Source organism: Solanum dulcamara, chromosome 3 (assembly GCF_947179165.1).
Source record: "Solanum dulcamara chromosome 3, daSolDulc1.2, whole genome shotgun sequence".
Classification (NCBI taxonomy): Eukaryota; Viridiplantae; Streptophyta; class Magnoliopsida; order Solanales; family Solanaceae; genus Solanum; species Solanum dulcamara.
Genome location: NC_077239.1, coordinates 49520188 through 49543423, shown reverse-complemented (window position 1 = coordinate 49543423; position 23236 = coordinate 49520188). Strand labels below are relative to the sequence as shown.

At 38.2% G+C, this 23236-nt stretch overlaps 1 protein-coding gene across 1 annotated transcript in view; it reads left to right on the top strand.

Annotated features, from left to right (window-relative positions):
* The first annotated feature begins 1234 nt into the window (after positions 1-1234).
* Positions 1235-23236, top strand: part of LOC129882582 (uncharacterized) — a 29985-nt gene continuing 7983 nt past the window's right edge. The window contains exons 1-3 of the mRNA XM_055956955.1: positions 1235-1700; positions 2671-2770; positions 12978-13040. Coding sequence (XP_055812930.1) covers positions 1498-1700; positions 2671-2770; positions 12978-13040 — 366 coding nt within the window. The 5' untranslated portion in view covers positions 1235-1497. The remainder of the gene's footprint in view (positions 1701-2670; positions 2771-12977; positions 13041-23236) is intronic.

Genomic DNA, 23236 nt, shown 5'->3' with positions numbered 1-23236 from the left:
TCGAAAATGAGTCGTAATGACTGAAAGTCAAGTAATCTCTCACAAGAATGACATCAGTAAAACTCCAGCACGTGTCGACTTGGATAACCTCAACATATCGACATAGTCATTTCTTATGAAGTTTTAAATGTTTCATGGAAGATCAACTACGTGAAAGAAAAATTTACTTCTCAAATACTTCAAATCTTGTCTTTACGGGTTCGACAAGTCGAGCACCCCAACAAGCCTCAAAACAGGGGACATTTGTAGAAAATAAAATTTTATTGATAAAGCCGTATTAAATTGGATTAAATCTTAAATTCATGGTACGTTGACCAAGTCAAATTATTGGTTAATAAAGTCGAATTAATATTTAAGTTAGAATTATATAACTTAAATAAAGTCCAAATTACATTTGGGCCAGTCCATTAAGTTGACAAGACGAGAACAACTCATTCTCAGGTCCTCTAAAATTATTTGGAGACCAAAATACCCCTAAACCCATAGCTCACACCTATATAAAGGGGTCTTCATAAGACCAAAAAAGAAACACAAAAATACATAAAAAGCTCTGCTCTTCAGTGGTGATCCGCATACAAAGAAGTCTTTGTCTCCAAGTGTTGAGCCGCAAGTATTTCATCAATTCAAGAACAAAGTAAAACTCTTGAGTTGGAGATTGTGAGGAGAAGAATCAGAGGATTATATTTTTTTCCGTTAGATTTCATAAAGATCGTAACTTTTGCATAAATTATTGAAATATATATCATTGTTTGTCGTTATTTTCTCTTCTTGATTGCTATTTGCAGGAACAAAACTTAGTCGCCTACACTTATAAAATCTCTCAATCGTCGAGCCTAATCGACTCAACTTTTTTTCCTGCCCCTGTGTCTCACTTCGTTTCATTCTTTTTTTGTACCATCGCTTGAATAAAGATACTCAAATTTCGTGATAATTTAAGAGCGAAAGGTTGTGATTTTTTGACTTTGAAGAATTTTTCACTTAAAATTCTTATGTTAATTGTTTTTAAATTTCACATTTACATCTTGTATAGTTGGTGAAGAACTTTTGATTCTTTAGTACAGAGACAACACATTAATAAAATAAAAGAGTTATTTTCAACCAGATATGTTGAAATTTTTCAAGTCATTTATTTTTGGCTAATAAACGAACGACCACATGAGCAAAAGTCCCAAAATGAAATTACTTACCAAACTATCGCAGCCCTCGCGAGCAGAGGAAGAGTAAAGTAGTAAGTAAATTACTCTTTTCTCTTTTTAAACAATAAACAAAAGATTCCCCTCTTTATCCAAGGTCAATTAGTATCCAAATCCTCTAGAAACAGTTCCGTACAGATTTTCTCTTCTCTAATAATAAAATCTCTAAATCTCTCTCTTTCTCGCTCGGCGCTCCCCGATTCCAAACTCCTTGTACGCTACAGATTCAGCGATATCCACTTTAGATTCCAATTTGCAATATTTTCTAATTTGTCGGTAAATTGGATTTCCGCTGTACAATTTGATGGCTGCCAGCGCGAACCCTCCGGCGGGTAATAATAGTGGTCAAGAAGGCACCGGCAATGGGAATGGCGCCACCACTAATGGTCTCTCCGTTCCGGAAAACTCTGTGGTTGGCCCCACACAGGCAGCTTTACGACACAATCCAGGCCTTTCTGTTGATTGGACTCCCGACGAACAGTCCCTCCTTGAAGAATTGCTCGCCAAGTCTGTATAAATCCTTCTTCTTTTTTTTTTTGGCATTTTAGCATTTTAAGCTTGCTAATGTCTGCTGTCTTGCTGGCTCATTTCTGAATTATTGATTTTATTCTTGAAATTTGGTTGTTGAAAATAACACTTCCTGTATCTTGAAATTTGCTTGCGGTGTTCTTCCTGCTCATTCTTTATTCTAGAAATTTTGGGAGAGGCAAGAAATGGGTAATCATACAACTTTTTAACTTTTAGAGTAATTTCTGCTAACCTTTGGGCGGTGGATGTATCTCTCTTTAATAAATTAGGCAAGTTGTAAACTATTTCTATAGGTTAGTTAATTTTCTATGCAATTCTTGGAAATCATTTCGTTATCTTAGAGGTATCTACAATGACAATGACCACTTCTTCCTCTCACCCAATCAACTTGAAAATATACCCTCAGTGTTTGCTATAGTAAGTTTCACGAAATGGAGAGAAATAATCAGATATCTATGTAATTCTTGTTCTAGTTTACAACTTTTCTCTTTCTAGATGAGAAAATATCATGAGATGGCTTATTAGTTATTACAAATATGAAACCCAAAGGTATAGCCTCGTGGTTAATGAAGTGGGTTCAAATTTCAATAGAGATAAAATACTAGGTGATTTTTTTCCATCTATTCTAGTCTTGGTGGATAGAGTTACCTGTTGCTGGTGGGATATGATAGGTATTCCTTGGAATTAGTCAAGCTACCGCAAGTTGGCCCAGACACCACAATTATCAAAAAAATAAATATACGTATGTCCTTGTTATGATTAACTTGAACCATGCATTTCAGCCGAAGACGACAACTCTTTCTGTTGGTTAATTAGTATTTTTTTCAGTTTGCTGGGTGCGTTGCCAAACAACATCACTTATGCTAACTATACATTCTTAGTATCTGCATCATAGCTGACTTCTATTCTCATGAATGGCTAAATGAAGATAGGAACTTTACTTTTGCAGATATGCAACAGAAAGCAACATATCTAGGTATGCAAAAATTGCAATGCAGTTAAAAGACAAGACTGTTCGAGATGTAGCATTGAGATGTAGATGGATGTCTGTAAGTCTTTTGATTCTGGTTTTATCTAATTTATTTGCATATTTAGTAACATAGATGTTGTAGATGGATGATTGTAAGTTTTTTTTTTCCGGTTTTAACCGATTTGTTTGTATTGTTAGTAATGTAGATTTTAGTAACATGTAATTTTGCTTTATTAGAAAAGAGAAAGAAGAAAAAGAAAAAGAGGCAAGCTTGAGCTTGTACAACTTTTAAACCCCTGAATAATATGAATGCACAGATTGGTTGGATCGAGTGCCTTACCTTCTCTCTTGGGCGTGATACTTACAGAAAGTAGTTGTTCTGGAGGATTTTAATTTTATTGATGGGACTTTGCACATTTTGGCAGCTAGTCTTTCTTCTGATTCTCTATAAATCAACTTCCAGAGGATGGGTAAAATGTAAGAATGACATTGGCCAAAAGGCTAAGGTTGAGGACACATTTGGACAACTGTCAAAGTACATTTGGAATCCTGGTTAAATGAAACATGTGCATTGTATGACGATGACTAAATATTCAAGAGGAAATTTTTCATTAGGGTTATGCAAGAACTTTATCTTTCTTTTCTTAATTGCTTATAGAAGAAATATTGAACTTTCTCGTATAAGTTTTCGTTTATTTCTGCATTTTGTTGCAAATAAAGAAGAAGCATTTCTTATTCACTATCTGTATTCCATTCCTCTTTTGCAACACAAAGCTTTATCATTACATTGGTGCTGTCATTGCTCGTACATCATGCCTCTATAATGTTCTACCATGTTCTACAATCGACTCAATACCATCTTGGATCTGATTATGGCAATGCAAGAAAAGTACACTTGTATGTTCTGACACATCGACAATGCATTTTCCTCTGTTTCCATTATGCACAACCTCATAGACTTGATCCATAATCACATACAAGAACTGTTATTCGAATTCTCCCTTGGAATCCCATGGACACTTGCAGTTGCTTACATATTGTGTTGAAAATCTATTTTCAAAGCTTCACTTTTTGACATATGCTGTCCAACTTTGAGGACCCATTGTTCTTTAACCGTCTTAAACAAGATGAGACTCAATAGCTTTGCGCTTAAAGCGTGAGGCGAAGCAGGAGGCTGTCACTTTTTTGGCTTGAGGTGTTACCTGATGAGAAAAACAACAGAGAGGTGAGAGGTGACAATGAGAGGCGAGAGGCGTTGCGCAACAAGAAGCGTCTTTTTTTAAATAGACTTAGAAACACACATCTAAGGTTTTTTGGTCAATTTCAGACCCCTGCGCAACTCTTCTTCTTCAGGTTCTTCCTCTTTCAGTCGCAAGTCGCTACAACTAAGGTTGTTTTGTTTAGGTACTTCTTCTCTTTTCTTCTTTTTTCTTTTCTTCTTTGTCCTCAGTTTTCTGACAACTTCTTTCTTCTTCCTCCTCTGTTTTCCACAGTTTCTTTCTTCTCCTTTGTTTTTCTTCCTCTGTTTCTGAGTTCTTTCTTCTTCTTGCACACATTTAAGTTCTTGCATTTTTTTTCCAGTTGTAGGCTACTTTTTCAGCATAATAACTTAATTATTTTTGCCTATAAACAATATATGAATTGAAATATTTGCTAATATGCTATTGCTAGTGGTTTTGATAATGTCAATGGAGGCTTTGGTTTTGGGTAAAGGTATGGTGGTGGGACATCTCTCTTGGAGTTTGCTAAAGCTTTTGAGTTGATAATTGCTAAATCTTGTTTTCTGAAGATGGAGAATCACTTGGTTACTTTTAGTAACACGGTAGCTAGGACTCAGATTGATTATCGACTCCGTCGAAAAGGTGATAGAGGCCTTTGTAAGGATTGGAAGGTTATTTCGAGTGAAAATATTACGACCTAACATAGGCTTTTGGTGATGGACTTGGAGATTAAGAGGGATATGAGAAATAAGACCCTTTATGATCGATCGAGGATTAGATAGGGAGGCCTGACCCCTGCCATTTCTCAGGAGATGGGGGAGAAGTTGAATGGTATGGGGGCCTGGAGTAGTAGCGGGGACGTGAACAACAAGTGGGACAGGATTGTTGGTTGCATTAAAAAAACAGCTACCGAGGTATTAGAGATATCGAGAGGAATCTTTGGTGGTCGTCAAGGAGATTGGTGGTGGAATGGAGAAGTTCAAGGCAAAGTAAAAGCTAAGAAGATTGCCTATACGGAGTGGTTGGAGTGCTTGGATGAGGTTGAGAAGTGTAGGCTTATAGTTATCTATAAGATGGCGAAGATGGAAGCAAGGTCGGCGGTCACGAGTGCTAAGACGACAGCTTTTGAACGCTTGTATATCGAGTTAGGGGAAAAAGGTGGGGATAAGAGATTGTATAGGCTCGCCAAAGCGAGAGAGAGAAAAGCTTGCGACTTGAATCAAGTAAAGTGCATCAAGGATGAGGAAGGTGAAGTGTTAGTGGATGAGACCTGTATTAAGCAAAGGTGACAAGCTTACTTTTACAAACTCTTAAATGAAAAAAGGGACCGAGATATTGTCCTAGGTGATTTGGAACACTCTCATAGCATTCGGGATTTTGGGTACTGCAGGTGTTTTAGGGCTGAGGAGGTTAGAAACGTGCTATTAGTAGGATGAGGAAGGGGAGAGCGATCGGACTCGATGAGATTCCGGTGGACTTTTGGAAGGGCACTGATAAGGCAGGTTTGAAATGGTTGACTAGGTTGTTTAATGTTATTTTGAAGACAATTGAGATGCCCAATGAATGGAGGTGGAGTACTATGGTCCCATTATACAAGAACAAGGGTTATATTCAAAACTGTAATAATTACAGAGGTATCAAATTGTTAAGCCACACTATAAAGATATGGGAGAGGGTGGTGGAGATGAGGGTGAGGAGAGGAGTGCTAATTTTAGAGAATAGTTCGGATTCATGTCCGGGCGGTCGACTACTGAAGCAATCCATCTTATGCGGAGACTGGTGGAGAAATTTAGAGAAAGAAAGAGGGATCTTCATATGGTATTCATCGATCTTGAAAAGGCTTATGAAAAAATTCTGAGGGATGTTCTTTGGAGGTGTTTGGAGGTTAAAGGTGTTCCGATAGTGTATATTAGGGCGATAAATGATATGTATGCTGGAGCCAAGATTCGGGTTAGGACAGTGGGAGGTGATTTAGAGCACTTTTTTGTTGAGATGAGACTACATCAGGGATTTGTGCTGAGTCCTTTTCTTTTTGCCTTAATGATGGATGAGTTGACACGGTCTATTCAGGAGGAGATTCCATGATGTATGCTATTTGTGGATGACATAGTTTTGATTGATGAGACTCGGAACAAAGTTAATGATAGATTGGAGGTTTGGAGACAAATTTTGGAGTCCATAGGGTTCAAATTAAGCAGGACCAAGACAGAGTACTTGGAGTGCAAATTCAGTATTGCGATGGATGAAGAGGTCATGGAAATGAGGCTTGCCGTTCAACCTATCCCCAAGAGAGAAAGCTTTAAGTATCTTGGATCCGTCATCCAGAGTAGTGGGGACTTTGACGATGATATCACACATTGTATTGGGGTAGCATGGACGAAATAGAGGCTTGCCCCTGGAGTCCTATGTGATAAGAAGGTACCACCCAAACTTAAAGGTAAGTTCTACAAAATGGTGGTTAGGCCATTGTTACTATATGGTGTGGAGTGTTGGCCAGTCAAGAACTCTCATGTTCAGAAGATGCATGTTGCGGAGATGAGGATGTTGTGATGGATGTGTGGATATACTAGTAGTGATAAAATTAGGAACAAGGTTATTCGGGAGAAGGCGAGAGTGACCTCTGTGGCAGACGAGATGAGATAAGCAATACTGAGATGATTTGGACATGTGTAGAGGAGGTGTGTCGACGCCTCAGTTAGAAAGTGCGAGTGGTTGGATTTGGGGCTATGCGGAGGGGTAGGGGTAGACTGAAAAAGTATTTGGCAGAGGTGATTAGACAAGATATGACGAAATTTCGTATCACCGAGGACATGACCTTAGACAAGAAGGAGTGGAGGTCGCGTATTAGGGTAGAAGGCTAGTAAGGATAGACGGCTAGCAAGGGTAGAATGTTTGTCTTGCCCTGTGATGGTTTAGGGTTGGTGTTAGGTGTAGGCGTGTCATTATAGTTGTATTGTTATTGCCTTTGATTAACCCATTATCTTGATATTGGTATTGTGCTTGTCTTATAGAATTTGCATCGCTTTTTGTTTCAGCTATTATGATATATATATATATATATATTATATTGTGATTCTCCCTTTCTTGGGACTGTTACTTTGAGCCGAGAGTCTTTCAGAAAAGCCTCTCTATCTCCATGAGATAGTGGTAAGGTTTGCATAAGCTCTACCCTCCCTAGACCCCACTTGTGAGATTTCACTTGGTATGTTGTTGTTGTTGCTAATATGCTATTGCTATTGAGTTTTTGGATATTTATATATGCGAAACTACTATTGCAATTTTTTTTTGTATTAATTGGTGCTTCGCGCCGCAGCCACTACTTTGACTCCTTTTATGCAATTACGAACTCCACGTTTCGCTCTTCAATCCATCCCCTTTACTCAACCTCAACATCTATAAAAAAGCCCTTTCTCCTTTTCTAAATAAGGTACTTCGAACAGGCGAGCACTTCGCTTCCCACCTTAGTGAAGCGGGTCCTTGTTTTTTGTCGTTTCTCGCTTTCCAAAACACTGGTGGGGAGAAATATACTGTTGCAATGGATTAATACTGAATTTGTGACAGCGAATTATGATTCACAACCTTTTGTTGTTGGCAATGGGGATACAGTTCCTGAATAGAGGGCCTCGTAGATCTGTCTGTTACTTCCATTTTCCAGTCTTAAGGTAGACTTTGATTCCCTGCTGCTCGATTGCATTATGGAGCCCGATTTGGGTATTGTTCCTGTAAACACTTAGATGGAACAATGCTTAGAATTTGAGAAAACTAGAGTTGCTTGCAACCTGTTCGATCTAATGCCCGAGTATAATAATGTGCATGGATATAGTGTGATATCTCTAATTATGACTACTCAACATATATTACTTCATCTTCCGTTTAACCCTAGTTCAAATAGAGTAGCTTTGTCGGTAGACCTTTCTACATTGGTTTCTTGTGATGATTTAGAGGACCATGTGTTTGATGAAAGTTCCCAGAAACAAATTGCAATTACGAAATCTTTTCTGGTTCCTTTCGGTTGTTGGGCGTATGTAGTTACCTCCATTGTTTCCTTGAATGCATCTGTCTGGCGATACAATCTCCCAAACAGTTGAGTAGGAGAAAATGACATTGGCTAAGAAGGCACTCTAGCCTTTGCAGTCCTTAGAGGCATGACATTTTTATGCTAACTGATGGATTTTCACTATGGAAGATCAAGTTTTGCAGTTTGGTGATGAATTGCTTTTGAAAATGGTGGCGGCAAAATTGAGGGGTTCCCCTAAGAGCAAGAAGTGTCTGTTTTGGCAGATCAACTTTTTAGAATACCACATGTCAATCCTTTGTTATTGATTAAGACTATGTGAGTTTCCTTAGGGAAATGTTATACAGATATGGCCAACCCGATGGAAGTTTTGTTTGCTGATAATTATGAGTGTTTCTTGACTATGTTGTCTTTCGGTCATATGGTTGCTAACTTGTTTTCTATGAGAAACAATGTTGTGAAAAGCGAGCGCCTCGTCGCTTAAAGAAGTGAAGCGAAGCGAGGGTATAGAGCTTCTTCAGTGTGAAGCAAAGTGATGTTGAAGAAGTGACCGCTTGGAGAAGTGTGAAGTGAGTGTGAAGTCTTGAAGCCCCGGAACAATATTTTTTTTCCCCATAAAAAATCGTCTTTTCAGAAGAAAAGAAGGTATGATTTTTGCTCATTGTTGTCTGCTAGGTTCTGTTGTTTCTTCTTCAAACTTGAGGTAAGCCTCCTCCTTTCTTTCTTTCTTCTTTTTCTATCTTCTTCTGCGCTAAATTTCTGCTAGGGTATTATTGCTTTCCCTTCTTTGTTCTTTTTCTTCTTGATTTCGCTGTAATGGCTGCATCTTCTTTGCCGACTGCCACCATTGCTGGTGAGTCTTTTATAATGATTTTAGTTTTCTTTCAGTTTGCTTAATAGTAAAAATAATAGCTTATTTAATATTTCTTTAATAGTATTTATATAAGTACCTTTTCAGTTTGTTTAAGAGTAAAACTCAATTATTTAGATACTTTGTAATATTATTTGAATAAATACTTTTTTTCAGTTGGTTTAATAGTAAAAAATCAGTTTATTTAAATACTTATTTAATAGTTAACTAACTACATTTCAGTTTGATTAATTTATAGTAAAAAATCAGTTTATTTAATAATTTTAAATATTATTTATATAATCTTTTTTTTCCCGCCAAGGATCTATCGGAAACGTCTCTACCTTCACAAGGAGAGGGTAAGGCTGCGTACGTGCCACTCTCCCCCAGATTCCACTTGTGGGATTACACTGGTTATGCTGTTATACTTTTTTTCAGTATGTTTAAGAGTAAAAATCAGTTTATTGATTAAATACTTTTTAAATAAATACTTTTTTTTCAGTTGGTTTAATAGTACAAAATCAGTTTATGTAAAGACTTTTTAATAGTATTTTATTAATACTTTTAAGTTTGTTTAATGGTAAAAAATCAGTTTATTTAATAGTATTTTTGTTTCTCATTTTTCTTATTACGTGTTTCGGTTTCTAATTTAGTTTTGAGGCTCTAAACAATTTGGTTTCAATTTAGCCCCTCCTATGGAAAGTTATTAGTTACTTGTTAGATGGAAAGATTTGCTAATAGATATTATTTTTGTATAGTTAGTCATTTTATTTATTTGCGCAAAGTTAATTTAATGAAGCAAGCACTTCGCTTCACACTTCAAGCGAGGCAGGCCTTTGTCATTCTTTTGCGCTATGTGCTTCCAGAAACACTGATGAGAAGGTCAAGATGTACTTGGATCCATTCATGACATTGGTGAACGTTTCGGAAATCACACCAAGGGCATGACTCCCCGTGGATCTAAATAGAGATTTGGGAGCATTGTCAGCTGGATCATTGGCAATTTTTACTGACTATATTGCTACAACAGTACTTAGTTGCGATCTCTGTTTACTCCCAAGCCCAATTATACTGTCAAATGGGTCAAGAGAAGCCCTTGCATTTTTTCTGTCATTTATTGTAGCTAGGTTAAAAGGTTTAGCATAATGTGAATGAGAATTTCAATACCAAGGATGAAGGACCATACAAAATCTAGCGAACATTGGTCACTTAAGAGAATTTCCATATCGATTCATGAGATCTAATAGTTTTTATGAGAACAATTGAAGCGACAAAATCAACTTGTAGTTCAATTTCGAGGATCACTGCTTGCGAAGGAGTCTGCTAAGAGGATCACTCTAATGAAGAACCTTTCAAGTCCTAGAGATGTCATGGAATTTTTAGAATAATCATTCCCATATGTTGGACTAGCTACTACTCATAGATAGTAATACACAATGCGGCTTGATGAAACTATGGTATGCTTGCACAGTCGGATATTATAATTATTATAACAATTGTTGGGGTAGCAGAGTGGAGGCTTGAGATGGATGATGGCTTGTCTGACATTTTGGTACCAGTGTCAAGTTGTCAGAGGAGTATGTTTTTCATTCCCAAGTTTCCTCGACAATTTAAACTTGGTACTCTAGAGATTCTTGAAGAGATCATGGTACATAAGAAAGAATGAACCTAGAAAGGTGTTCCATTGTGTCGTAGTTGGAATAAATGTAAGCGTTGTTTCGATGTTTTTTGTTATATAAGGGCTTTGCATGATGATGCTGTAGGAAGTAGGTAGTTAGGACAAGTGTGCTTTTTGAGTAAATTGTAGGTGCATTGCTCTAATTCACTTATTTCACACAATTCTTCTGGTCATGCCTTTTCCTCTTTACTTTCTTCTTGACATGCCGCGAATCCTCTTGAAAGAGAGGGGTGCCTTCAAATCTGGGAGAACTAAAAGACTGACCCATTCGGTGACTTCGCTATTTTGATTTTGCTAGTCTTTGGGAACAACGTAGCGACGAAGTTACACTCATCCCTATTCCCTCATACTTGGAGTGCACGGTTCTCTGTTTTGAGCATAGCGTTAAGCTACTCTTCCCCTACTCGGGCATTCAGCCTGAGGGCTTTCCGTTCCTCTCCAGCGACATGCTATGCTTTCTCCCCTATTGCTAGTAGGTTGATGGGTCGCGCGCCCGGCACACATGTTTGTTTAGCTCTGAGGGGAGAACACTAAAAAGGCCCGGTTACTCCTTTTCAAAAAAGAAAGAAAAGGTACTTCCTCCTGTAAGATAGAAGCTTTTCAAAGGGTGCTAGAGTTAGGAGCAAAGAGTGAAGACCAGGAAATGTCAATGTCGATCCTGAGATCCAATGAAGTTGTAGCCCAAAAAAAGAAGATCCAGAGTGATTCCTCACCTATCCTGTCAGGGGGAAAGGTTTTTTTTTTTCAAATCCACGTGGAGACTCTCTTTCGAAAGTGAGCTACCGGCTTTCATAAGAGGGAAAGATCACTCCGTCATGCAGCGCTTTTTTTTTTCTGTAAGTAGTGCACGGCGAGCCGAGAATGCTTAAACAATTCTATTGGAATTTCTTTGTTGGATCTCTTGCGAAAGGGATCAATGGGATTTCCAATCACTCAAGCAAAAGATTTGATTTACTCAAGCAAAATATTTGATTTATAAACTTTCTCCCCCAATTTACTAAATGAAATTCGACAAAATGAATAATCTTCAATTTCAGCAACCTTTTACTTTAGATTGTTCCTTCCAGACTTAGCATCCAAGATGATTTTAAGGTATTGATAACAATCACTGCTCTTGGTGGACTTTTCGTCCTGCCACTCGCAAAAAAAGAAGCATGAATTAACCTGACCAATTAAATAAGAATAAATAAATTTATGACAAATAATTAGCAAATTTTCGGGAAAAAAACAATAAATTTCAAACAAAAATACGTAACATTTACCACCCAATTCAGATACTAACTCCTACTTAAATCAGAATTTTAGCGACAGGAGTAAAGCTATTTTTTTGCTTCAGTTCACTAAACCCAACAAATAAATCAACAAATCAATTAACTAAATCGGACAAATGAAAACCAAGAAACTAAACTTACAGAGCTGCTTGAGGGCATTCGTAAAACCTCTTTCTAGTATTCGAATGGGTCCAAACAGTGAAGTTATGAGCAATCAGTCTGCAACAACATCTCTTTGCATGACATGTTTCATGTAATGACATTTGAGCTTCAAAGATTGAACTCTTGATTCTCCACTAACTCTTCAAATCTGTTTCTCAAGAAATTTACCAACTAACGTATGTAGCCTTGGAGGGTTTTTTATTTCAAGGGAAAGTGATAAAAAGTCTTATCGAAAATAGCCTCTACACCTCCCAAGGTAGGTATAAGGTTTGCATACACTACTCTCCTAGAATTCACTTGTAGAATTACAACGGGTATTTTGTTGTGGAAAAGGACAAAAATACCACTTAACTATTTGAAATGGGATGTTTTTGCCTTTTGTTTCGTTTTTGGCCCAAAAGTTCCCTTGTCTTTAATGGGGAGGGCATTTTTGAGCTACTTGGCTAACAAAGAGGTCACTCTTGGTCCATTTTAAATAGTTTGACTCTTTTTCCACTAATAAATAAATCTAGCAAATTGATATTTAGTTGTTAAGGCGCACCCAAAGGTGTGGTCTAGTGGTTAAGGAAGTGAGAGGAGAATCATGAGGTTTCCGGTTCAAATCTAATAGTGATTCTTTTTCTTTTATTACACATATGAATTTTTTCTTTATTTGCACCATCTTAAGTCAAGGTCACACTCTAATTGTGTTTACCTTTAAATCCTTAATAACCTTTTACGCTTTTTGTCTTTGACAACACTGTAGTTGAACACATGTTAAATCTTAAAATTTACAAAGGATCTAAATGAGGAAGTAAAATGTTTTCCCTTTTTATTTTTAAAGGTCATGACTTCCCCGAGCAGGGACTTCAATGTCTCAAAAAATGATATTGCTTGACTGTACACTCCATAAAGAATAATATTAGAATACTGTGTGCGGGTAACTGCAGAAATATTGTATAGTGGTTTTGTTATAAAAGCCTTTGTTCTGAAGCTGGAAAGGCATTACGTTCCCTTCTTCAGCAAATAAATCCAGTTATTTTGGTTAGGTAGAATAGACTTTTATTAACTGTTCCTTATTCTTTTAAGTTTTATCTATTCCTTGTGGCAGAAAAAGGAGATTGGAAAGCGAAGAAAAGATGATCATAACTCACGGAAAAATAAAGACAAAAAGGTACCACAGCTTTTGTGTTGCATAGTTCTCGGCCATCTTTTACTTATGCCTTCTAAAAGATGGGGGCCTTTTTTGTCATTGACTTTGTGGGGCTTTGACTGACTGTTGTTTGTTGCAGTATAGACACATATGTAGCCATGTACATAATTCTTGCTTTCATTTTTGTCATTTACTATTGCAAGTATTAAGTGTGTCTTTGTTGAGTGTCACTGTTGTTTGTTACTGTATAGACCCATATGTGGCCATGTCCATATCACCGTGTAGTGGTCATTGTTTTCATTTGTCATTCACTGTTGCTGTATTATGCTTCATCAAAAACTAGCCAGTGTAGTGTTGATGACAGACTACTGAACTCTTCTCACCCTCCCTTAAAGGGGAAACACTGGGATCTTTATTTGTATAGAATGAAATTTAGACGTCCAAAAACCATTGGATTATTGACTTTTTGTTAAGCTGAATTATATTTCTTAAAGCATTCCAAGTATTGCTTCCTGATATTGTGCATGCTTCTTTCTTCTTAGATGGCTGGCAGTTTTTTTTTTTTTTTTTACTTTCTTCGTCGTTGCATATATGGCTGCATAGAGCATATTTGTTCCTCTCTTATTTCTTCTTCATCAGCTTTTGTTTCTTTTGTTTGTTTTTTTAAGTTTATTAGTTCAAGTGGTTTTTCAATTTTCAGTTTATTAATTCAATTGAATTTGCCAATAATTTATTTCTTTATCTTAGGCACTAAGAAGTAGCTAATGAGCTATTCCCTTTTTTCAGTAGCTAATCAGTCAATTTCTTTTTGGCACTAGGCAGTAGCTAATTAGCTATCCATTTTTCAGTAGCTAATTAGTTAATTTCTTCTAGGCACGTGGTAGTAGATAATTTCTTGTCCTATGGAGGATTTTCGCTATCTACTTTTTCATTTTTTTTTTTTGATAATGGTTAGCTTTACTTCTATGTTAACCACAGGTATACTACACTAAACATGTAGTCCCCCGTCACAAAAGTTGTTTCTTACAAAATCCTAATATGTCTAATTACAGCCAGTCAATAGCATTAAAAACATTTTCTGTGCTGTCTACAACTACTTGTTTACACCAAAAATATTAAAGGCCCAAGCAGTCTATCTTGATCTTCTGTATGTTGCTTCTTTTGCCTTCAAAACATCTTTGATTCCTCTCTTTCCATATGGTCCACCAAATACATGTTGGAACCATATTCCACCTCTCCTCCTTCCCTGCATTACCATCACCGATCCAGCTTCTTAGTACTTCTTTGATTCTCTCCGGTTTCACCCACCTTATCTTCCTCTTGTGGATGAACATCTGCCACAGCTGGTTTGTCCATTTACAATGCAAAAAGAGATGGTTGACTGTCTCTATCTGCTCTTCACATAGATAGCATCTAGAGCATAAGTTGAATTTCCTCTTGCTAAGGTTTTCAGGAGTGAGGACTGCTTCCTTTGCCAGTATCCATGTAAAGTAGTTTACCTTATAAGGCACCTTGGTCTTCTGGATCATTCTCCATGGCCATCCTAACTCCTGAGTATTTGTTCTTGTGAAGTCTTTGTAAGCTGACCTAACAGTAAAAATACCTCTGATATCCACCTTCCACACCAGTCTGTCCTTTTCTTCTGTCAAATTGAAATTTTGAGGTATTGTATTCTGGAAAGCTGTTATCAAGGTTATCTCCCAGTCATTTAGGTTCCTTCTCAAATGGAGATTCCAACCTTGTCCTGTCCATAGTTCAGCCATAGTAGCATCCTGAGCTTGGCTTAAATTATATAGCTCAGGAAAAGTCTGCTTCAGAGGCCATTGTCCACACCATATATCCTTCCAGAAGGCCACCATCTCTCCATTTCCAACCTTGCAACTTGTTCTTGAAGAAACTAGTTGCCATAGGTTCCTGATGGATCTCCATACACTACAATTACAAGGGTTTGTCACCTCCTCTGTCATCCATCTGTCTTACATGCCATATTTTGTTCTGATCACCTCTTTCCATAAAGCTTCTTCTGGAACTGCAAACTTCCATAATCACTTCATCATCAGACTTTTGTTGTGTATGTTTAGTTCCCTGATATTCAAGCCCCCTCCTTTCTTACTTTCCAATAGTTCCTCCCATTTCACTAGATGGTATTTCTTCTTTTCTTCACTTCCTTTCCATATAAAATTTCTCCTAACAGCATCTAGTCTATGGGTAGGAAACACCGACATCATATATGAAGGAATAGAATCCATTACACTATTCACCAAAGTGAGTCTACCACCTGAGGTTCGGTATTGACTTTTCCGGTTTGCCAGTCTTTTCTCACTTTTCTCTATTACTCCACTCCATATGTTCTTGGATTTGCTCTTAGCTCCTAAGGGCATTACCAGGTATGTGGTTGGGAGTTCACCCCCTTTCCCCCCTAATTTTTATGCCAAGTCCTCAATGTTTGGCACTGTATTGACTGGGTATATGAAGCTCTTTCCCCAGTTTATATGCAAACCAGATATTGCTTCAAAAATGTTGAAGACAACTCTGAGAATCAACATTTGTTCTCCTGTGGCTCCACAAAACACTAGAGTGTCATCTGCATATTGCAAATGTGTAACCTCTAGATTATTGCCTGTTCTATCTCCCACTTGAAATCCTCTGACCCATTCTCTGATTTTTGCTGTATGTATTAGATTGCTTAGTCCCTCCATGGCAAGGATGAAAAGGAAGGGGGATAATGGATTCCCTTGCCTTAAACCCCTATGGGAGGAGAAAAAGCCACATGGGCTTCTATTTATCAAAATTGAAAACTTTACTGTGCTGATACATTGCCTGATCCAGCTTGAGATTCATTAAGAACTCCCAATTTAGGTGATCATATGCTTTCTGAATATCCAGTTTGCATAGGATCCCTGCCTGTTTGTCTTTTTGTCTTGAGTCCACATGCTCATTTTCCACCAACACTGCATCCATGATTTGTCTGTTCTTTATGAAAGACATTTGTTGCCCATCTACTAACTTATGCATCTCTCTTTTCAGCCTTTCTACTAGGACCTTTGCAAAGATTTTATATACTCCCCCCACTATACTTATGGGTCTAAAGTCATTTAGTTCCATTGCCCCTACCTTCTTTGGGATTAAAGCCACAAAGGTAGTATTTATACTTTTCTCAAAAGTTCCATCCTTGTGGAAAGCCTTAAAAGCTACTAGTACCTCCTTTCTGATGATGTTCCAGCAGTGGCTGAAAAAAGCCATTGTAAAGCCATCCAGTCCTGGTGCCTTGTCCCCAGCACAGGATTTGATGGCATCCACAATTTCCTGTTCTTCAAAAGGGGCCATTAGCATATTATTTTCTTCTTCATTGATCATAGGACAGTCTCTCATATTCAGGTCAGGCCTCCAATCTTCAGTTTCTGAGTACAAGTTATCATAGTACTCAATTACCACCTTTTTCACCTCTTCTGGTTCAGTCACTAACACCTCATTGACTTTTAACTTGTAAATTGTGTTAACTCTCCTGTGTACATTTGCTGTTTTGTGGAAAAACCAGTGTTTCTGTCCCCTTCTTTAAGCCAAGTTGCCCTAGACCTTTGTCTCCAAGCTGTTTCCTCATGGTTTGTTATACCTTCAAACTTTGAGATGAGTGCCAGCTTTGAAACTATCTCCCCTTCCTCCAAGCTTCTTTGTTCTTGTATGATCTCAAGTTCGGCTAACTGATTTAGGACTAATTGTTTTTGTTGTTTCAGATTACCATTGACAGTTCTGCTTCATTCTTTCAGCTTGTCTTTCAATGCCCTCAACTTTGATACCAGAATGAAATCAGGTTTGCCATGGAGATTGAAAGATTCCCACCAGCTTCTTATTCTGTCATCGAAACCTTCTGTATTTAACCACCAATTTTCAAACTTGAAAAATATGACTTGGACACCTCCCATTCTCCACACTGTAGAAGTATTAGAGTATGGTCTGATACTACCCTCTGCATTACTAATTGTTTAATGTTTCTGAAGGTTGAATCCCAGTCTTCTGAGAACAAAAATCTATCAAGCCTGGCAGCTGTGGTGTGTCTCTCCCCTCTCCTCCAAGTGTAAATTCCCCCAGCTAATTCTAGGTCCATCAGTTCCATATCCTTAATGAACTTTGAGAATTGTGTCATTGATGTGTTGATTCTGTTACTATTGAACTTTTCAAATGGATATCTGACTGTATTAAAGTCCCCACACAACACCCAAGGTCCATTGGTTAGGCCTCTGAATGTCGCCAATTCCCACCATGTTTCCTCTCTTTCTATTCTGTCAGTTGGTGCATACACACTTGTGATGTGCCAGTTGAGAACAGAATTCATTCCTATTCGGCTACAAGACACTGAGTATTTCCCTACACTACTGACCATCCCTTCCCAAATTCTTTTGTCCCACATTATGGCTATTCCTCCCCTTGTTCCACTTGTCTCCAAATGCACATGATCAGCTCATCTGCTGCCCCATATCTCTTTGACATAGTTTGTAATTTCCCCTTCTAGCTTTGTCTCCTGTAGACATACTACATCAGCTTTCCATATCTTCAACATATTCCTAACCATGCTTCTTCTCCTCTTGCAATTTAGCCCCCTTACGTTCCAAGATATTATGTTCACCTTCATTATTCCATGATGGCCAAATACCTCCTTCTACTTCTAGTGCCATTACTCATGAATTTGGTGTCCAATTGTAGACTTTTCAATTCCTGTAGCCCTCTTCTTTTGCCATTTCCCAATTCATTTTGTGGTCCCCTATCTCCTTGCTTATTCCTCTCTATCTTCGTCAACAGTTCCTTGGCTTTTTCTTCACATCCCTTAAAATTAACTCCAAACTCCATGTTGAATCTGACTATATTCTGTTGTATCCATTCTGATATTTTTGAGCCAGACTGTTCTTTTTCTGGGAATTGGATTTGCAATGGCATAGCATCTTCTGTTGTTTGGCTCTGATTATCTTCTGCTTGTTGTTCGAGGATCACCATTTCTTTCTTTTTCCCCCTTTCTCCTTGTTTTTCATTCGAAATCTCCATTGAGTTCCCTGTTCGTTGTGTCTCATGTTCATTCTCATTCCATTGAACTAATTTTGTTTGGCTCGTCGGTTACATAGAATTAGCCGAGATTTCGATATTAACTATGTCGAAATTTTGGGCCATCTCCGCTGATGTAACTAATTCCCCTGCTATTGAGTCTTTGACTAAGCCCAATATATCTTTCTAGCCCATACCCCTTTGTCTACCCTTTTATTTTCTTTTTCTTTTAATGTTGGGCCCCCTTTGGCATGTGCCCCTTCAGTTGAAGTGCCCACGTGCCCCTCAACATATTCCGCCGACAAGAGTTTTGAAAATCCTTCCTCGGCCCGTCTTTAGATAATATCCATTGGATATTTTCCCCTTTCCTCTCTCTTCTTCTCCGATACTCTCACTGTCATCGGTGTTTCACACCACACCGGAATGGTGTATGTTAATCCTTCACTGTTCACCTCTACTTCCTTGGGAACATTGCTGTCATCCCCTCTCACTTTAATTCTGGCCCAGTGGAGATAATTTTTTAGCGAAGTCTCCTCCCCCATTTCTATATATCCTCGACATCGATTCCCGATTTCCTCGAGAACCTTTTTGTACCATAGATTCATGGGCAACCCTAGTAGCCTGATCCAGACCCAGTCTCTCTTGATTTTGCCGGACAACATCCAGTGGTTGGATTCCACCAATCAAGATCTAGCTTCACCTCTTCTAGATCCATCAGCCCGTCAGAACATGCTCTGCCTCTCTCCTTGTCGGAAGTTCAAACAAAAAATGTCCATCGTTCATTGCAAAGACTTTGACTTCTATTGCTGATTTTCAGGAATTACAAGCCCATCTCCTCACGTCATTCAAACTGGGAATTTCTTGTCCTTGATTTTGGAACTTTCCAACGACGCGTCTACCCAGAATGTCGTTCTCTTTTTGTGTTGTTTCCCTGATGATATCAGTGATGTTCGTTGTGTTTCGGATGTTAGCCGTCTCAACTGACTCCGTCATCCAGCTGCTACGATTAAAAGCTTCTTTATATGATTTTCCCTGTTGCACTTTCTCTTTTCTGTCTGTCCCCTGTGCTCTTGCAGGTTCATATATGAAACCAGCTATTTTGTGTGCTATGTTCCCCCAACCCCCTTTGTTATTTCTTTCAGGTGTAATAATGATTGATCTATTCTTTCCCTGAATTGCAATGAAACTGATGTATCTCTCCTTCTCATTGTATTTAAGAGTGCAATAAAACTCCGCATAGTGGTCCTTCATGTTCCACCTCTTAACTGTCCTCCCCTGTACTTGAAGCTTCAATAAATATGGCTACCAACCACCTCAGGATTTTAATGCTAATTTTGACTCTTCTTAGCTGAAATTGGCTGCGCTCCACCCATTCGAACCATACTTCTGTTCCATTCTTAAATCTGGTGATCTCATACGATTTAAAACCTGCGTTGTAGTAGATACACTTGTTTCCCGCTTGATGTGCTTCAGTTGGGTTGCCGGAGGCACCCATTAGAACCCTAATCTAAAAGGTGATTTTCTTAAAAAACTACCGGACCTCTGTTTTGTGTAACCTCGAAAATTGTGCCTGAGAATTTTTTTTTGATATTTTTTTTTTGATATTTTTTTTTTTGTTTATGGGTCTGCTCGGAAAAAATTTTCCGGTGTCGGGCGAGCAGATCTGGAATGGCTGAGAAAGAGAGGAAGAGATTTGAAGGTTTAGCTTTCAGATCTGGAAGGTTTCTAAAAGAGAGTCTAGAAGAAGGTGAGAGAAGGTCTAAAAAGGAAAGAAAATCAATGGTCAGACTGGAAAAGGTATTCCGGTGACCATCGATGAGAAAGGAGGAGAGGGTGTGACAGAAAAGGTGGATCTGAGACTTACCTTGGGACTTGTGTCAGAGAGAGTCTGACTTCACTGTTCATCCTTCTAATATTACTTTTTCATTTTAAAACTAGAGCATTTCTTATATATATATTGTTTTTGTGAAAGGTTTATTTTGGTCTCTTTTTAAATTGCTCTTCACTTCAATGAAGCGAGCACTTTGCTTAAAGGATGGATCAGGGCCCTTACGCTTTCTTGTGCTTCCCGCTCTCAAAACCGTCGGCAGTGACTAGCCTAAATTGGAAAAAAAGAAGATAATGGACTCCACCTGCCAGTCTTGTGCTATCCCTCTAAAAATCTGTTTCTCATCTTCTTTATGCAGATGACACCTTGATCTTTTGCGGAGCAGATAGTCAACAAATACGCAACCTTAACATTACCCTCATGGTCTTTGAATCCATCTCTGGTCTTCACATCAACATGCTGAAAAGCATTATATACCCTGTTAACAAGGTCTCCAATCTAGAGGAACTAGCTGACATCCTTAGCTGCAACATAGGCTCCTTTCCTACTACTTATTTGGGCTTACCATTAGGTGCTGAATTCAAATCCTCGGTGATATGGACTGGAGTAATTGAAAAGATGGAGAAGAGACTAGCTACATGGCAGCTTCAGTACCTATCTATTCGAGGCAGACTCACTCTAATCAACAGTGTACTGGACAGCATTCCTACTTACTGTATGCCTTTATTTCCTTTGCCAAGCTCGGCCATGAAGCAAATAGACAGACTAAGTAGAAGATTCTTGTGGGAAGGTAACAGCCAAACTCATAAGCTCTCTCTGGTGAAATGGCAAAATGTTATTCTACCCAAGGCCCAAGGAGGGTTGGGAATTAGAGACCTAAAGATGCACAACAAATGCCTGCTTATGAAGTGACTTTGGAGATATGGGCAAAATGAGGCAGGGTATTGGAAGGACATCATCAAAGTAAAACATGGAACTCATGATCATTGGAGTCCAAAGATCAGCAAAGATCCTCATGGTGTAGGGGTCTGGAAACACATAAGTAGTTACCAGGATGAGTTTCTTCAGTTGGTTTCTTCAAACCTGGCAATGGCCTCAACATAAGATTCTGGTTAGACAAGTGGATTGGAGGCACTATTTTGAAGGAGTCCTTTCCTATGATGTTCCATATAGCAATCAACAAGGAAGCCACAGTGGCCCAATACAGAGTTGACAATATTTGGAGTCCAATTTTCAGAAGGAATCTGCAGGACTGGGAAATTAATGAACTTCTTCTCCTGCTACAAACACTGGAAAGCTGTGACCTAGGAGCCCGTTTGGATGAGCTTAAAAAAAGTAACTTTTATGTATGAAGTGCTTTTAGAACTTTGAAGTGCTGAAAGTTATTTTTATAAATAAGCAGTTGAGTGTTTGGATAAAAGTGCTTATGATGTGAATTTTAGGGTTAAAAGAATAAAAAAAGTTAGTTTGGAAATTTAGTTAAAATATAAGGGATATAAAAGTAATTTAATAGTCAAAGAAAATGACTTTAAGTACTTTGAAAAAAAAAGTTAGGAATCCTAACTTTTCATTTTTGACTGACTTTAAGAACTTTATGGGCTTAAAGTCAGCATTAGGCAAACACGTCCAAAAGCTAAAAAAGGACTTTAAGTTGGTTTTGACCAACTTAAAGCCAATCCAAACGGACTCTAGATGTTCACAATCCAGATAGACTACTTTGGGGCAGCTCCAAGGAAGGGATCTACACTGTGAAGGAAGCTACAACTATTGGTGTGCCCAGAATGGCATACTTGAAGACTTTCCCTGGAAGCATATTTGGAGGACCAAGCAACCTCTCAAGGTCTCCTGTTTTGCATGGACAGCCCTTCATAGGGCATGTTTAACACAAGACAACCTTGGGAAAAAGGGCATCATTCTCATCAACAGATGTCTTTTCTGTAAACAAGAAAATGAAAGTGTCGACCATCATTTTTTGCACTGCCCCATATCAGTTGGCATATGGCATTTCTTCTTCTCATTGTTTGGCCTCCAATGGGTTTTGCCCCACTCCATCAAAGATGCTTATGCTAGCTGGATATGTTGGAGAGTTGGCAACACCATCAAAAGTACCTGGAGGATGATCCCAATAATAATTTTTTGGAGCATTTGGAAAGAGAGAAACTGCAGATGCTTTGATGGAATATCAACTCCCATAAGCACCATTAAGACTAGGTGTTTAGTTAGTCTTTATAATTGGCACCTTCTCTCCCCTGTAAACAGTATGGAATTTTTTTGGATTTTGTTAGCTCCCTAACTCTAGCACAGTAGGGTTTAAGGGGTTTTATCTTTTTGGCTGCTTTACAGGTTTTTGCACAGTTAGCTTCATGTTAATTTCATGTTTGAAGCAACTTTATTTCTAGTTGTAACCTTTGCATCTCCTTGATGCCTTTCTAATACAATTTAATCACTTCACCAAAAAAAATAAATAGGTGCGGAAGTGCAAATTCAGCTGTACATATGAATATTTTTTTAGAATGGTAAAAGTAGTTGCACATTCCTATTTTCATGAAAGGCTGTTGTGAATTGATTTTATACAAGTTTTGTCATGATAAGAAAGAGATAATAGAGCTTTAGTCCTTCCATACTTTTTTCATTGTGGGACTTTTTTTATTCTTTAACACCTCACCTCATGCCTAGGGCAAGACATTTGGAGTGTGGACAATTTAAATTGGGGGCCCAACATCGGGTGACATGGGTCCTACTTTGATACCATGCAAAGATATGACACCTGGGCCTAACTCACCCCTAAAGCTAACTCATGAGGGGAGGATTGCCCAAGTCCATAAAAGCGGATCACCGGTCCATTCCCCAATCATTGTGGGACTTTAACCCACCCTAACAAAAATCATGGCTTTTCCTCTTTGATTTGGTTTGCAGTTTGTAAGTTTTGATGATTGAGAAAAAATGGAGGGCTGTTGCCAATTTTGTCTTTCTTGATATACAAAACTCTGGTGCTTCAGTGCTTGTTAGAGCAACTCACCCTTATTTAAGCCTTCATTTGGTTGAATGGCCCAAAATCTGGAGGTTATAAAATGTTGCAGTCTTAATTTCTTAGGGAAAAAATGACACTTACACTTTAGCTAAGTTCTGATTGAATGCAAAAGGGTTTATGCACCTTCTTTGAACTGGTGTGCATCCATGATTTCTTTTAAGTCCAGATTCTGTTATACAGCTTAGTGGATGTTAATTGAGATATTTGCTTAAGTTACTTGTGGATCATCCAAAATTTTTCAAATAACTGAGGAAGAAAATTTATTTGCAATTGAGCTGCGATTTCTTACAGAAAATTATATTGATTTGGAAGCATTTTAATGAT